This window comes from Danaus plexippus, chromosome 8 (assembly GCF_018135715.1).
Source record: "Danaus plexippus chromosome 8, MEX_DaPlex, whole genome shotgun sequence".
Classification (NCBI taxonomy): domain Eukaryota; kingdom Metazoa; phylum Arthropoda; class Insecta; order Lepidoptera; family Nymphalidae; genus Danaus; species Danaus plexippus.
In genome coordinates, this window is record NC_083542.1 from 377,204 (window position 1) to 390,326 (window position 13,123).

Sequence of the window (13,123 nt, forward strand, 5' to 3'; positions counted from 1 at the left end):
TATTCAGAAGCTAGGACAATGTTTGGACGATTTTCAAAATGGTTATATCGGTATTCATAGAAAAGAAGTATTTGAAAGGACCTTTTTTATAAAGGGGAAAATCATCATATGACCCCTCTTGTCCTGGGTGGGGCAAGAGGGAGTGTTAGAGTCTTACTGACTAACAACCCCCCCGTACCTTCTCCTGCTCCGAGCCAGGCCGCGGTACATCATTGCGCTTGTACCCGCAACCCGGCTTGGCAACGGCTCTAGGGCCCCATCTGTGGTGTTCTGATGTCTCTTTGAGGCGCGCGCGGTACCCTACGCGCCGTACGCTTAGGTCTGGTTCTGATCGGGCGACAACCTACCCTTGCTCGCCGTCCGTAGACCCGAGCTTACGGTGGCTGGAGATCATCTCGCGATCCCCAACGCCTGGAGCGTCGTTCCCTCACGCGCTCCGCATCCTCCTTAGCTAGCATAACTTCTTCGCAGAAGGAGGAGTCGGCTTCCCAGTGCCTCTTGCTCCACACAATGGCCTGAACTAAAGCCGAACGCGAGAGGTCGCCGCCGCTCTGGTTGGTCGTCGCAATGTCGACACCCAGGCGTCTCCTCCCTCCGTATCCGAAACAGGTACCTCTCGAAACTTCAGTGTCCGGTAAGCACCTGTGTCAGGAGGAAGAACCCGTGGCGTCTCTCCAGCCACTCCTCAAAGAAGGGTCTTACCGCTGTGATAGTAGCGAGCCTGAGTGCGTTCACCACCTACGACTTCATTTGTAGCTTCCCACATATAGAATGACAATCAAACACTACCCAGGCGAAATAAAAAAAACACAATTTCTAATGTAATATCTTCTGGTTTTTTCCGTCCCATTTATGTTAAAAATTTATCACTTAAAAACTGTGAAAGACCATTTTTTTTAATGGACCAAGTTATTTCAGTTCAATAAATTTCAAAAACTAGTATAGTGGTAGCGTGGCCGAGCGGTCTAAGGCGCTGGTTTAAGGCACCAGTCTCTTCGGAGGCGTGGGTTCGAATCCCACCGCTGCCAGATATTTTTGGCGAAAACAATTTTGAGGAATAAAACATATTTATATTCTACTACAAGTAAGTTATAAAGACCGTGTATGTTAAGAATCAATATTTAAAATTTAGCTCTAATATTGAAATGCAGCTCTCAACAGATTTATTTTGTTGTTCAAAACTTTCCTAAAATTCAATATGTTTCAGTTGTTTGTCTTCAAACTGTCATAATATTTCGTAACAAACACTGCTAACATTAACTTTAAAAACGATATAAGGATCAATTCCAAGATTTTCCTGTAACCATGGACAACCTTTAGCAACATTCTGGGACTCTTCCCTTTATAACCAGCTTGAAAATATAATAAATACTTACAGTTTGTTTTATAAATAAGGATATAACTCGATTCATAATTTTACTTACAATTTAACATGTGATACCATTAACTAATATTAGTTTCAAACTGGACAAAGTTTTTGTAACACACGAGTCTTCCTGTAGGAACATCACAGACAATCTGCACAGCTGCCTACATATATATAAAGTAAAACCACGTTCTCATAGAAAGGACCTGGAATAAATTTTTCTTGCAACACGTTAAATTTAAGAATTAAAGAATGATTTTTTTTTACCTAGTTTTATTAATCAAAATGAATCCAGAAAGTTTATTCCAAGCTTTGTTAGTTCTGATCACCAAACTCTTTCGTCGTTGACACTTTATTTACAAAAAATACGTCCTGCTGTTGACGGCACCATTTGTCAAAATCTAAATATCATATGTCCATCAAGAAACGCCTACTATTTTTATTTTTTGATATATTGGTCACCGAAGTGTTCGCCTCCCTCATTATAGTAGAGAAAGGTGTTATGCCATTAGAGAGAAATTCCGTTGCCATACAGTTATATATTGATATTGTAAATAATAATAATCTTGCGGGTGTGTGTAGGTATCGTACCAGGCTGAAGAAATGTTTACTTGATTCGTGTAAAGAGAACTGTGAAGTGCTGATTGATTTCAGTGAAACGGTTAGTAAGGTTAGACCTAGAGGTCGGAAAACATTACTATATGCGTTTCCGACACTGTTCTTACACGATCTGATTGGGTCTTGTGATATAGAACTAGTATATCGCTGTTCCGATAAAAATGAGGAGTTGGAAATAAATATACCTTTTGATACAAGGGTCAATGGCAAATCATCGTTCCTTCTGGAGAACTATGTAGGTAACGACAAGAAGTATGTTTGTGAAACAATAGACCAGAACTCTTTGAACGAATGCTTGCCGGTGGACTGCGATGTGAAATACTGCGGTGCAAGACCAATCTATGACTCAGACTTTAAAAGATGCATCGCAGCAGCGACATGTGTTGGCGATATGGAAAATGATTTACCTCAAACAGTATTCGAACCTGAACTAAATATTTGTACTAGTTATTCACCATTAACGAATCAGAATATCTACGCTATAAGTACTGGTTTAGGGACAGTTACACAATCACCCAAAATAGACGACGTTATTGTCAAATTAAAATCTAATTGTTCGACCATATCCCAGAACGTCTATCTATTGAGGGATCTTTTATATGGAAAATTCTGTCCATGTGATGACGGGGCCAGAATAGATTTCGGTGATGAATGCACCAATGCTGTATTCAATATTGTTTTATGTATTATGAGCGTGTGTGCTGTTCTTTTGTCGATCGTGTGTTGTATCAACAGCACCGTGTGGGTTCACAGACAATGGATGGATGGTAGGATGAAGGAAGTCATGCTGAAAGTTAGAAGTAAATTTAAGAGATCAGAGAAATACAAGGAGTTCCATAGGACACGGGAGATAAGAAACGCCTTGCTGAAAGAAGTGGTCGTCACTGATATACCTCTACAGCTCCGTGAGAGCGTTCTGAATATGTGTGACAATATGAATGAAAACATCGGCAAGAAAAGAAGATACCGTCGTTCGGACTTAGGTAGCCAGATAAGCTTACAAACAGGTGAAAATGTCCCGTTGAAAGATCCAGAAGCCGATAATTCAGATTAAAATCAGATATTTTGTCGTTGCTCCTTGGATTTGTTTAGCATTTTATATATATATAAGATATGTTCATTTAACATATATTTAAATAGTGGTTTTTACGTTAATAATTGAATGTTTAAGAAACCGCTTAAACAGTCACCAGACTCGAGAGTTCAGTCTCTAGACTTCCAACAATAATAATCGGAAAATAGTTTCTTATGTTGCAAATGACAATTTTATTAAATGAAATTTTTTAAATATACTGTTGCAATTTATTTATTTATTTTCATATTTTTGTTTTATTTATCGCATGAGTATGTGTAACCACTCTAGGTAGCTCTAGGAATTGATCTTCAATTATTAACTTCTTAAAAGCGTAAACATGGAATACGATGTTTGGAGAATCTGTAAAACAAAATAAATTAATTGCATCTTTTGAAAAACAACACAAAAGGTATACATTTCTGTTTCAGTGACAATATTCTAGTTTTTCATATCAAAAATAAATAACGGCTCGTTAAAAATATTTAAAACTGTAACGAGTCTCAAATGTTATAAACGAAAATAGTTTTGATTTCACAAAGCAGATATTTTCTTTTAGAAAAAAAAAACAATAGTATTTATTTATAACAATCGAAATTCATGTCACTACATTTGAAGAGCCATCTCATTTGCACGGTATATTTTATATTTTTTTGTTTGGGTATATTGTATTAATTAAATCATTGAAATTCTACCAGAGAAAAATGCATTACATCTGGTGTCCTACCGAGACGAACAATTCCATGTTAAAGGTGAGCATGTCAAGAGCTGTTAATCGAACTGGCGTCTGACACTTGGCTATGATAAAGCAGATGGAACTCCTGATCTTAGAGTCTTGGACCCGCTCCCACGAACTGCTGTACGCCACATTAGCGATTTCAGCTGCCTGAAACCCACAAAGAGTGTTTTTCATTAGAAGAGGCCAATCGAGGTAAAAGGTAAAGTTTCTGTGAATAGGTTATAATTGTAAACTTACGTTGTATGTAACGTCGGACGCGAAGTAGCAAGGGAGGTATATATGTACAACGGTCGCCAGGGCGTATAAGTAGTACATTTGATTGATGTCACTTTCCTTGAACATGCCGAGGGTAGGAATCAATTTGATACAAGTGTTAAATTTAATGTTTAACTTTAATGTTGAAGTATGTCCACGTCAATGTGTAAAAAGTTTGTTTCAAATAAATTTGTTACAATAATTATGTCTTATTATGAATTTTATTAAACAGTATGCGCGTTAAAAAAGTTTTTCGGATGGTCATAATGTCATTATTCAGGTCGTACGAACAATTTATATTTTAAAAAATCAAAATTTTCAATATAATTGATCCATTCTGATGCTAATTGGGCACTCGTCATATACTTGAATCTAAAGCTGTGTACTTAAATTGAGAGCGGAGGAGTCGTTGAAAAATGGATTTCAATATGTAATGACCAGTTTCTGAGACAGATTAATATATACTTATAGACATAAACGATATCAATTATTGACGTTTAAAATTTTATGGTGGCCATAATATCTTGTGTAAATGGATAGTTTTTTACAAGTTTTGTAAAATTAGAGATCCATGGAGAAGTCATCTTCTGTCTAACACGCTCTTATAAAATCAAAGTTTACGGCCTTATACCAAAAAAAAAAAATGCGAAAGAAAATTACACTGATAAAAGGTATAAAAAGTTATTTACGGTTTGATTTGTTATTTGTGTGAACGCCATTCCAATTTGTACAACCGCGTTGATGAAAATGCCGACGAGCCACACTTCGAAACATGTCTGGATTTTAGCTATTAGTCTAAAATAACATAAACATAACAAAAACTTTATAGCTTTGAGGTTCTAGCGACAGACTCGTATATCAAACTCAAATCGTTTCTGTGAGGTCTTGGTTTATATATCCATTTGAATACTCACCTCAACACTCCACAATGGTTTTTTACAAATAAACCGATGTTATACTTTATTTTTTGGATGTCTCTCTCATTGAAAAGGTTTCTTAGGTTTTCCTGGTAAATTTTCAATTTTAAGGAAACGTGGAGGAGGCATACCGAGAACATGCCATCAAATCCTGAAAAATTCAATAATATTTAAATCAATGAAGAAGCAGAGAGATTTTAAATATTCCAAAATGTCCAGATGATAAGTACCCGTGAAGCCAATAAAAAGAAAAATAACTATGTACATGGTGTAGAGACTGACTATTTCGAAGTAAGGACTCTGATACTTTTGTTCCTCTGATATCAGGATAGCCTTCAACTCGTGCACCATGTAGCGTCTGGGATGGTCAGAAAATAACTGGGAGTATATAGTGCATGCACCAGCTAGTACCGGATACGACGCTGTAGTCACTAGCAACACAAAACACCAAGACTTTTCCACTTTCCTAGTCTTTCTGATGGTATCCTCAACCAAGTCTTGATACTGTTCGGACATTCCGTTGAACCTTTCATAGTCTGCGTCGATTTCTTCTAAGAGAGATCTTAATTCATCCTTACGTGCTATCGAGATAATGAACTGGAATTCGTTGTTTTTACTATATTATAAGAAAATATGAAAACACAGTTATTAATGTACGAGGTACAACAATAATGTTTACTTTTATGATGACGAAGGTGATAGATACTAAGATGATTGACTGACGGACGACATTCGCCATGTCGTTGTTCAAGATGCGGAGACGGATGTCGTTGCCTGCTAGAGTAAATGCAGGAAGAACAGACAAAATTGCCATAACTGGAACAGAAGAGTATATTAAGTAAGAAGAATAAGTTGTTTTTAACGGTCGTATTGACTAGAAATATAAAAACCTTTCCATCCTTAATAATAAGACAATGAGAAATGAAACTTAACATATATCTATTTTTTTATATATGTAATTACATTATTCTCAAAGAATATAACTGAATTTCACAATACTTAAACCTTTAAAGTACCTACAATTAGCAACTTTATATTTTTTATACGTTAAATTGTACTGACCTATCAGTTTCTTTCTTTTCTCGTCGTAAACTGGATTCGGGTACATCAAACCCAGCGTCAACAAGAACGTACTTATTTTATAAGTTTCACGAATATTCTTAAACTTCGTTCCATTTTCGGTTACATCTGTTGAAATCAGGAGTGTGTTTATAAACTGATTACAGCAGATTTTTAATTGTAACGTTGACTTACCCGCCATTATTGTTTAATAAAATTAATATGCTATTCTTAACGATGCTTTCAAGGAATGTTCCTATTTTTTCACGTCTATGTTTTCACACCAGATATTGTAATAAATATATATCATAAGTGGAGAACTGCTAAGACTGTCTTCTACTTTTATAGACACTGTCACTAAGACATGTTTGTACATTTACGTACAAATCTTACATTAGGGTTTCTTTAAGTTTTCATATTAAAGTTTTAATAATTAGTAGACATGTGGAAATATATAAAAATATAAGTATTTTGTGTAAACAAACCTAATCGATTTAAGGTTTAATAAGTACAGGTGTAGTTAATATGGTTTGCAACAAATTCACATAAGCTAATCAGTTTTCTAGACGACAGTAAGCAGCGGTTGTTTCTCACAGTAGTCCACACGCCTCTTAAGTCAATCAACGTCCTCTTAACAGTTCTTTGATGTCACCGCTGTAATCAGATCAAAGGCTCCTGGGTTGATTATGATTTCATATTCTTCTTTGTCATTTAATGTTCAATCACTAATTGTATATATTGTCATCGATGTAAGAGTTCCCGTAAATAATTACCGTAATATTCATTTATAAGGATACCACTATTTAAAAAAAAAAAATATATATTTTTAATTTACTTATAAAAGACACGAAGTAAAAATAATTTTACTTTAATTATATTCTTTTAATATTGAGATGACTATTCTAAGTTACATTGTATTAGCGTTGAGAATTTAAAAGGAATCCCTTAGGTTCTGACTTGGAACCTTCAACAATGTTTTGCAAAAGAAAATGTATTATATATTACTAATGAATGAGTGTCGGTGATGGATTTTTCTAATCTTAATAATGCCTTGGATTGGTTCGATCAATAATATTAAAATAAAAATGTGTATAATGTATATTAATATATATTTTTTATTATTTGGCCTTTTTTGTTTCTAGAAATTTGAGTATTGATGTTTCTATACAGCATGTATGTATTTATTCTTTTCCGAGGAGTTCTTTGTATATATCAGGTTCTTCCTGCAGACTCTCCGGCCTTTTTTCACACACGAAGGGTCCCCTCTCGTTACACCACACATCGTCCAGCCTCCCGTGTCTGAACATCCCACCGCAGTATTCTCCAGGTCCCGCATTATCCGGTTGATTCTCCGACCAGAGGTCGAAACCAGCTTCGACTAGGGACTGACCTGGAAATTGCGAGACTCTCTCTTAATAAAAGAAGATTACACACTTTTGTTTTGTGTTCGTCGGGATCATTAGTTCAACCCCAGATTTATCTCTCGTGTCAAGTTTATCTTGACACGTCTTTAAAAGTCGATTCCAAGATAAAGATGAGTGTCAGATTGAGTGTACAGAAATAAACACTTTATCGAGTTTACTGTTTTTACTTATGTATAATGTTTTAACGTACTTAAAATTTTCCATCACCAAGTTATTGTTCATATTATCTCATTTTGTACAGCTATATGATCAAAGATATTTTTAAATCTCGATAGAATAAGGACAAAAATAAATTAAAAAGATAATTTTATTTTACGATTTCTATCTTTTGAATTATAAAATTTTATTGAATTTAATTTATTCAAAGCTCTAGTTACCATGGATGGTAGTCCAAATTCCCCTTTCGGCCCAATCGTGGAAGCCAACATGTATAATGTCCCTCATTATTGGACGAAGATTGGACTTGATGGTGTTTTGAGGGTGTCTCGCGAACAGTTCTTGCAGTACTGCAGCCTCCGTCTCACTGTTAATGATAGCAAGATGTCCGCCCTCAGCGGCACAGGTCATGAAGGCTCGTGTCCAGTTCCTGGCCACTTTGTGAAATTTATAACATTTTCCTGTTCTTGTGTCCAAATTGTATTCTAAAATGTATAATTAATGTTAGATGAAGATTTTTTCATAGCCCACCTATTATATTTAGTCCTGTCTCCAAGCAATACCCCTGTCAACAGTTCCGCATCCATTTACGACAACGTTTTTGTTGTTCTCCTTGTAACAGATGTACGGGTGAAGCTCAGAGCAGGTGATGTCGGCAATGGTCCCATTGGCTATGTACAGAACACAATCCTCTTCGTTATTTTTATTGTCAGGTTCAACTGGCATCCACTCCACCGGCATGTTCCTTAAAGGTATTCCTGGATCATTTATAATGTGAGATTAGACTTATGTGGCCTGCGGTTTATAATAACTCTTTATACGTATCTTGTAAACAAAACAATGATTCATTACTGTAAGTGAACTCATTATATTTATAGAAGTCTTATCCGTGACCAAAACAAGTATGGTTTTAATTAATAAAATATATTTTTATTCCTCATTAATACAAATTGAACGAAGATCAAATACCTTCTATTGAAAAGAAGTCGCCTTTAGAGAATGTGGCGTGAATCCCTGTAAGGATGCCGCTGGTGGCCACGTTGCAGTTTTTCATCTCTTTCCGGATTGCCGACTCTATGAATACGTTACTAGGTGAAGCCAGAACAGCACCTGAGTTAACAAAACCATTTTAGTGTCGGAATCCTTGTGGTAATGAAAAAATATTCAATCATCGTTAACTGTAACTGTCAGGGAGCAAACCTTCCAAATCGCATCTCAGCCAGGCGTCGTGAAACGTAGCAGGAATACGATGCAGTTTGAGCCAACCGTTACTCTCATAGTGGTAATTGTAGTCAGATCTGAACTGTTGGCAATCTACACGAAGGAAACAAATGATTGAAAAAACACATTAAGTATCTTTTAGAAATGTTAGGATAATATGAAAATAAAATTTGTGTGTGTGTGAGTGTGTGTGTGAGTGTGTGTGTGTTTGTGTGTGTTGAAATACAAGTGCTATTGTATTACTTATTAAAGCTAGTTTCTTTATTTCTAATCAATGACGAGTAATTATTAAGAGGTTAGTTGCTGATAACATCTATGTATTGGGAATTACCGGAGAAAATAACAAGCGCTGTATAACATACAGGCATCACTAAATAGAGGATAATCTTATATTATTGATTGTAATAAAAAATAGATTATCGAGTTTCCTTAACAAGCATTACTAGGACCATTTTTAATAAAAAAAAATTAAATATACCAAATGGAATGAGATTATTTTATTTTTACAATCGAAAATCTCAAAAGTGTATTCAAGTACTCGTAATATTCAGTTGATTTTTTAATCTGACACGAATCCTAACAGGTTTTGAAGGTCTTTTCACGCATGACTTCCGAAACATCACGTTTAACGTAAGACATGTGTTGTATTATTATATTGAACTCACCAGCCATGTTTGATAAAAATATAAATAAAAACACAGAACGCATCATGAACACGAGCTTCCTTACGAGATGCGTCCACGACTATGATACTAACAGGAAAACTTACAATTATTTAATATCAAGGCTAGTTTGAATATTCATCAGCAATTTTTGAGTTATAAGAATTAAGCTGTTCTCATATATTCATTGGTTGTTATTATTGGAAATTTATAAATTTATTAAACTTATATACCAATAGAATTAAATAATATATTATGTGTACCTTCACAATGCAATGAGTGTGTTTATATAAAATAATTATTGAATACTAGTCTAAGACTCTAGCGTGTTTGATTTCGCATCTAAGACCCAGTTTCACCAAACTGTTAAATCTAAACGAGGCATTTACAAACGCACCTTCAAAATTATAATTGTATGTCAAAACATTTACGTCCCACGATGAAAAATTAGCAAGGCATTATTAAATGACATATTAAATGACCGGCTACCAAATTATTCGTTCTTGTTATAAGACGACCAAATTGAAGTTATAGCTATTAATACGACATGTTTGCTACGATGCACCACTTTATCCCTTGATCGTATATATTCTTCGATACGTCACTTGTCAGCTAATGCGACCAAATTGTATATAGTTGATTGCAAAGAATTGGCACAGGCACAGCTTTCTTTTCAGGTTACGAGGTGTAACCTGTCAAAACCGTGTTGTCAATTTAGTGTCATAAATTGTCTTCAAGTTATAAGTCACGAAAAGAGTGCTTAATTTGTTATGTCATAGAAAAGCCGAGTTGCAATTTTTTTCATTTCATAAATACAATTAACTAGTCGAAAATGACAATACAGTTGCTCTGACTATAGCTACAAAAAATTTGGGGTGGGATTGGACATTTGTTACGATTCGAATCAAATCGTAACAAATCTTGTGTTTAATATTTTGATCTCAACTGCGATTCACTGTTTATATAACAGCTATGTGGTGAAAGTTTAAATTTTCTTCAACTACCACTATCTACAATACAAGCTAGCTCTAGATTATTTTTAAGGTGAAATTTAAGTGCCCTTTTTACTCCTATTCAATTCTAAATATCGTTTCCCCTCAATTTCTTAACTCACTTAAAATAACCAGTTTATAGTATTAACAGTTGGTAACTAATGTTTTCATTGTACTGACCGATCTCTTTTGTTCTCCATTCTTAGTGACATTATAAACATAGCACTATTAACCAAAACGTTAAATTATATTTTTCGCATAAAAACTTATTTGAAGTAAAGTTTGTCATCAAGCGGGCGACTAAAATCATAATCTGCTAATATTATAAAGCTGAAGAGTTTGTTTGTTTAAACATGCTAATCTCTGCTAAGTCTGTATACAACATTCTAAGTGCATTATAACACCTTTTAGTTCTTCCTTAAAGGGTTTGTACGGATTTATGGATGACACTCACAAAATAATACCAATCGTTTGATGATTTAGTTTTTCTTCAGAACTTTCATCCTTTATTATTTCTAGTAATTTTGGGTCTAAGGTATTCTCACTTCCTATCTACATATTCCTTACGTGAAGTTATAACAAGTTCAGGAATTAATCTCGATTTTCCGATCTATTTGAAGGCTTTGGCACTGAAAGTTCCGCAGTACTGTTGGTTTATTAACTAAAAGCAAGTTGGGATAATTCCAAGTGTGTTTGAGTCAAACAAAAATTATAATAATTTCCGGTATCCTTTGATTCTATAGATCATGGTGAACTAATTGGCAATCGTCTTGCTTTGAAGTCCCATACATGGTACACAATCTCAACAATGCCTCATTCGGTGAAGTTACCTTAGATTGAAGCGATGTTTACTGGTGGTTAAAAATGATCTCAGTGACATGATCGTTATAAAGTTCAGTGAGGATCTAGATATGTTTATCGTCTTTTGATATTTCATTTTATTAATTTCCTAGGTGTGAGATTGTTCAATTTAAGTTCTAGAAGTTTTTGCCACAGAGTTAAACAGTCAAGAAGAGGTTTTTCTGAAAAGTATTTGCACTAAGCAACCCATAAACTTTTAAATTTGTGGAAGAAAAACTTTGACTTTTGCGTCATAATAATGACACTGTTTATATATCAATGATGTACACGCCACGTTTCGGGTAAAAATCACGCCTCAATCCAACTACGTTACGACTTCGGATTGGAATAAACATTGGCACAATTTCCTTATATATTCTAGGGATTATTTTCGACTTGTGCCGATATTTACAAATACACATTTTTTAAGACAATCGTGATACCTCGTCAACAGCTGTCTTAAAAATTCTAGCCCTTTGAAGATATATAGAAATAACTTCAGGATTATTATGTTCTCTCGTCTGCCCGCAATCAAAGTTGCTGAAAAGTAACCGAAACATCGGGAGTATGTAGTTTTTTACAAAAATAAAGCACGTCTAGTATATTCGAAAAATATTAGTTTCATTTAAATGAATAAAAGAAGTCGTGTTGTCCTGGAGGTTAAAGGCCCGCCTCTCATACGTGAGGGCGCGGGTTCGAAACCTGGCAAGTACCAACGTGATTTTTTCCGAGTCATATGTACTTTCTAAGAGTATTTAGACACCACTGATTGACGGTGAAGGAAAACATCGTGAGGAAACCTGATCTTATATTCAAATTATAAGATTGTAATCGCCAACCCGTCTTGAGCAAGCGAGGTGTTTAATGCTCTAACCTTCGCCATGTGATAAAGGCCTTGGCCCAGCTGCGGGCTCCTATATAGGCTGATGATGATGATGAAATGAATAAAACTCGCAAAAGTCTTAGATCTCATTATTATTATATTCTCTAAAATAAACATCAAACACACTTAAGTTAATTTTAAAACATGTGTTAAAATTTATTGTGTTTTCTCATTCGCCACGGCCTTTTTGTTTCGGCCTCTCTATTCAGGAAATCACGATCAGTTCAAAGACGGATAAATTATAACGAAACGGAAATTATTGTCTTCTCGAGAAACGATTACTTATTAATTAGCAAAATAAGATATTATTGCTTTTTTTATGACACAGACTTTTTGAATTTTATATGTAGGTGTCTATTACACTTGGATTAAATGTATTGCACTAAAAATTTTACAACTTATTGTCATTGTATAACGTTCTGTCAAGTTTAAACTGTAAGTGTAGTGTAATGAGTATTAAGCGAACGCATCCGACACAATGTTTCGTGACATAGAAATAAATTAAAAGTAATTTGACTTTTCACATATATTGTATCTGAGATAAGAGCTTGTGATAGTCAAATTGAACCTAACAAATATCATATAAAATACGTTCAGTATATCATAAAGGAAATTTTATTTAAATAAATGAAATGAAGGAAATCAAAATCACTTCTGATAGAAAAACACATGTTTTCTTCGTATTTTAATATTTTTAAAATATCATTCAGCGTTATATCAAATAACAAAAGCTTCCTGCCTTCAAGTAAGTATACTTATATCTGTGTCGGTTTATTCCAAGTGAAATTTACGATATTAAATATTTTCCTCGGCAACTGGAATCTACTGCTCATGTGAATATTTGAAACATGCAACAATAGTGATGTCTAGTGAACTTGAATGCAGGTGAGTTCGAGGCATCTTTAGAATCAGAGCGAAT

At 34.6% G+C, this 13,123-nt stretch overlaps 2 protein-coding genes and 1 non-coding gene across 7 annotated transcripts; 1 reads left to right on the forward strand and 2 right to left on the reverse strand.

Annotated features, from left to right (window-relative positions):
* The first annotated feature begins 946 nt into the window (after window positions 1–946).
* On the forward strand, window positions 947–1,028 carry Trnal-aag (transfer RNA leucine (anticodon AAG)). Its single transcript has one exon. It is a non-coding gene; the product is annotated as a tRNA-Leu (tRNA).
* Window positions 1,029–3,257: 2,229 nt separating this feature from the next.
* Window positions 3,258–6,804, reverse strand: LOC116775580 (odorant receptor 85c-like). 5 transcript variants are annotated; one of them, XM_061521356.1, is made up of 9 exons: window positions 6,222–6,804; window positions 6,030–6,155; window positions 5,647–5,783; window positions 5,198–5,564; window positions 4,965–5,118; window positions 4,740–4,845; window positions 4,033–4,128; window positions 3,770–3,942; window positions 3,281–3,419 (listed from the first exon to the last, which is right to left on the reverse strand). In XM_061521356.1, the coding sequence occupies exons 1-9, from the start codon at window positions 6,226–6,228 to the stop codon at window positions 3,383–3,385; spliced, it is 1,203 nt and encodes a 400-aa protein (XP_061377340.1). In that variant the 5' UTR covers window positions 6,229–6,804; the 3' UTR covers window positions 3,281–3,382. The 5 variants fall into 5 exon arrangements, 3 of the variants coding, with proteins under 3 accessions (XP_061377339.1, XP_061377340.1, XP_061377338.1); XM_061521355.1 differs by having other exon boundaries at window positions 3,260–3,419; window positions 3,784–3,942; window positions 6,030–6,804; XM_061521354.1 differs by having other exon boundaries at window positions 6,030–6,804.
* Window positions 6,805–7,118: 314 nt separating this feature from the next.
* Window positions 7,119–9,630, reverse strand: LOC116775585 (uncharacterized). The gene is made up of 6 exons (XM_032668485.2): window positions 9,493–9,630; window positions 8,807–8,920; window positions 8,576–8,716; window positions 8,170–8,364; window positions 7,828–8,091; window positions 7,119–7,416 (listed from the first exon to the last, which is right to left on the reverse strand). The coding sequence occupies exons 1-6, from the start codon at window positions 9,536–9,538 to the stop codon at window positions 7,208–7,210; spliced, it is 969 nt and encodes a 322-aa protein (XP_032524376.2). The 5' UTR covers window positions 9,539–9,630; the 3' UTR covers window positions 7,119–7,207.
* Between the last annotated feature and the right edge of the window lie 3,493 nt (window positions 9,631–13,123).

Bases quoted from the DNA above. Each gene is read 5' to 3' on its own strand.
- LOC116775580 (XM_061521354.1), bottom strand. From the start codon at position 6,228: ATGGCGGGTAAGTCAACGTTACAATTAAAAATCTGCTGTAATCAGTTT. The intron at 5,119-5,197 runs GTACTTATCATC...TGAATTTTTCAG, and splicing joins TCTTTTTATTGGCTTCACGG to GATTTGATGGCATGTTCTCG. The intron at 4,129-4,739 runs GTAAATAACTTT...GGCATGTTCAAG, and splicing joins CACAAATAACAAATCAAACC to GAAAGTGACATCAATCAAAT.
- LOC116775585 (XM_032668485.2), bottom strand. From the start codon at position 9,538: ATGATGCGTTCTGTGTTTTTATTTATATTTTTATCAAACATGGCTG. The intron at 8,365-8,575 runs GTATTTGATCTT...TAAATGATCCAG, and splicing joins CGACTTCTTTTCAATAGAAG to GAATACCTTTAAGGAACATG. The intron at 8,092-8,169 runs GTATTGCTTGGA...TATACATTTTAG, and splicing joins ATGCGGAACTGTTGACAGGG to AATACAATTTGGACACAAGA.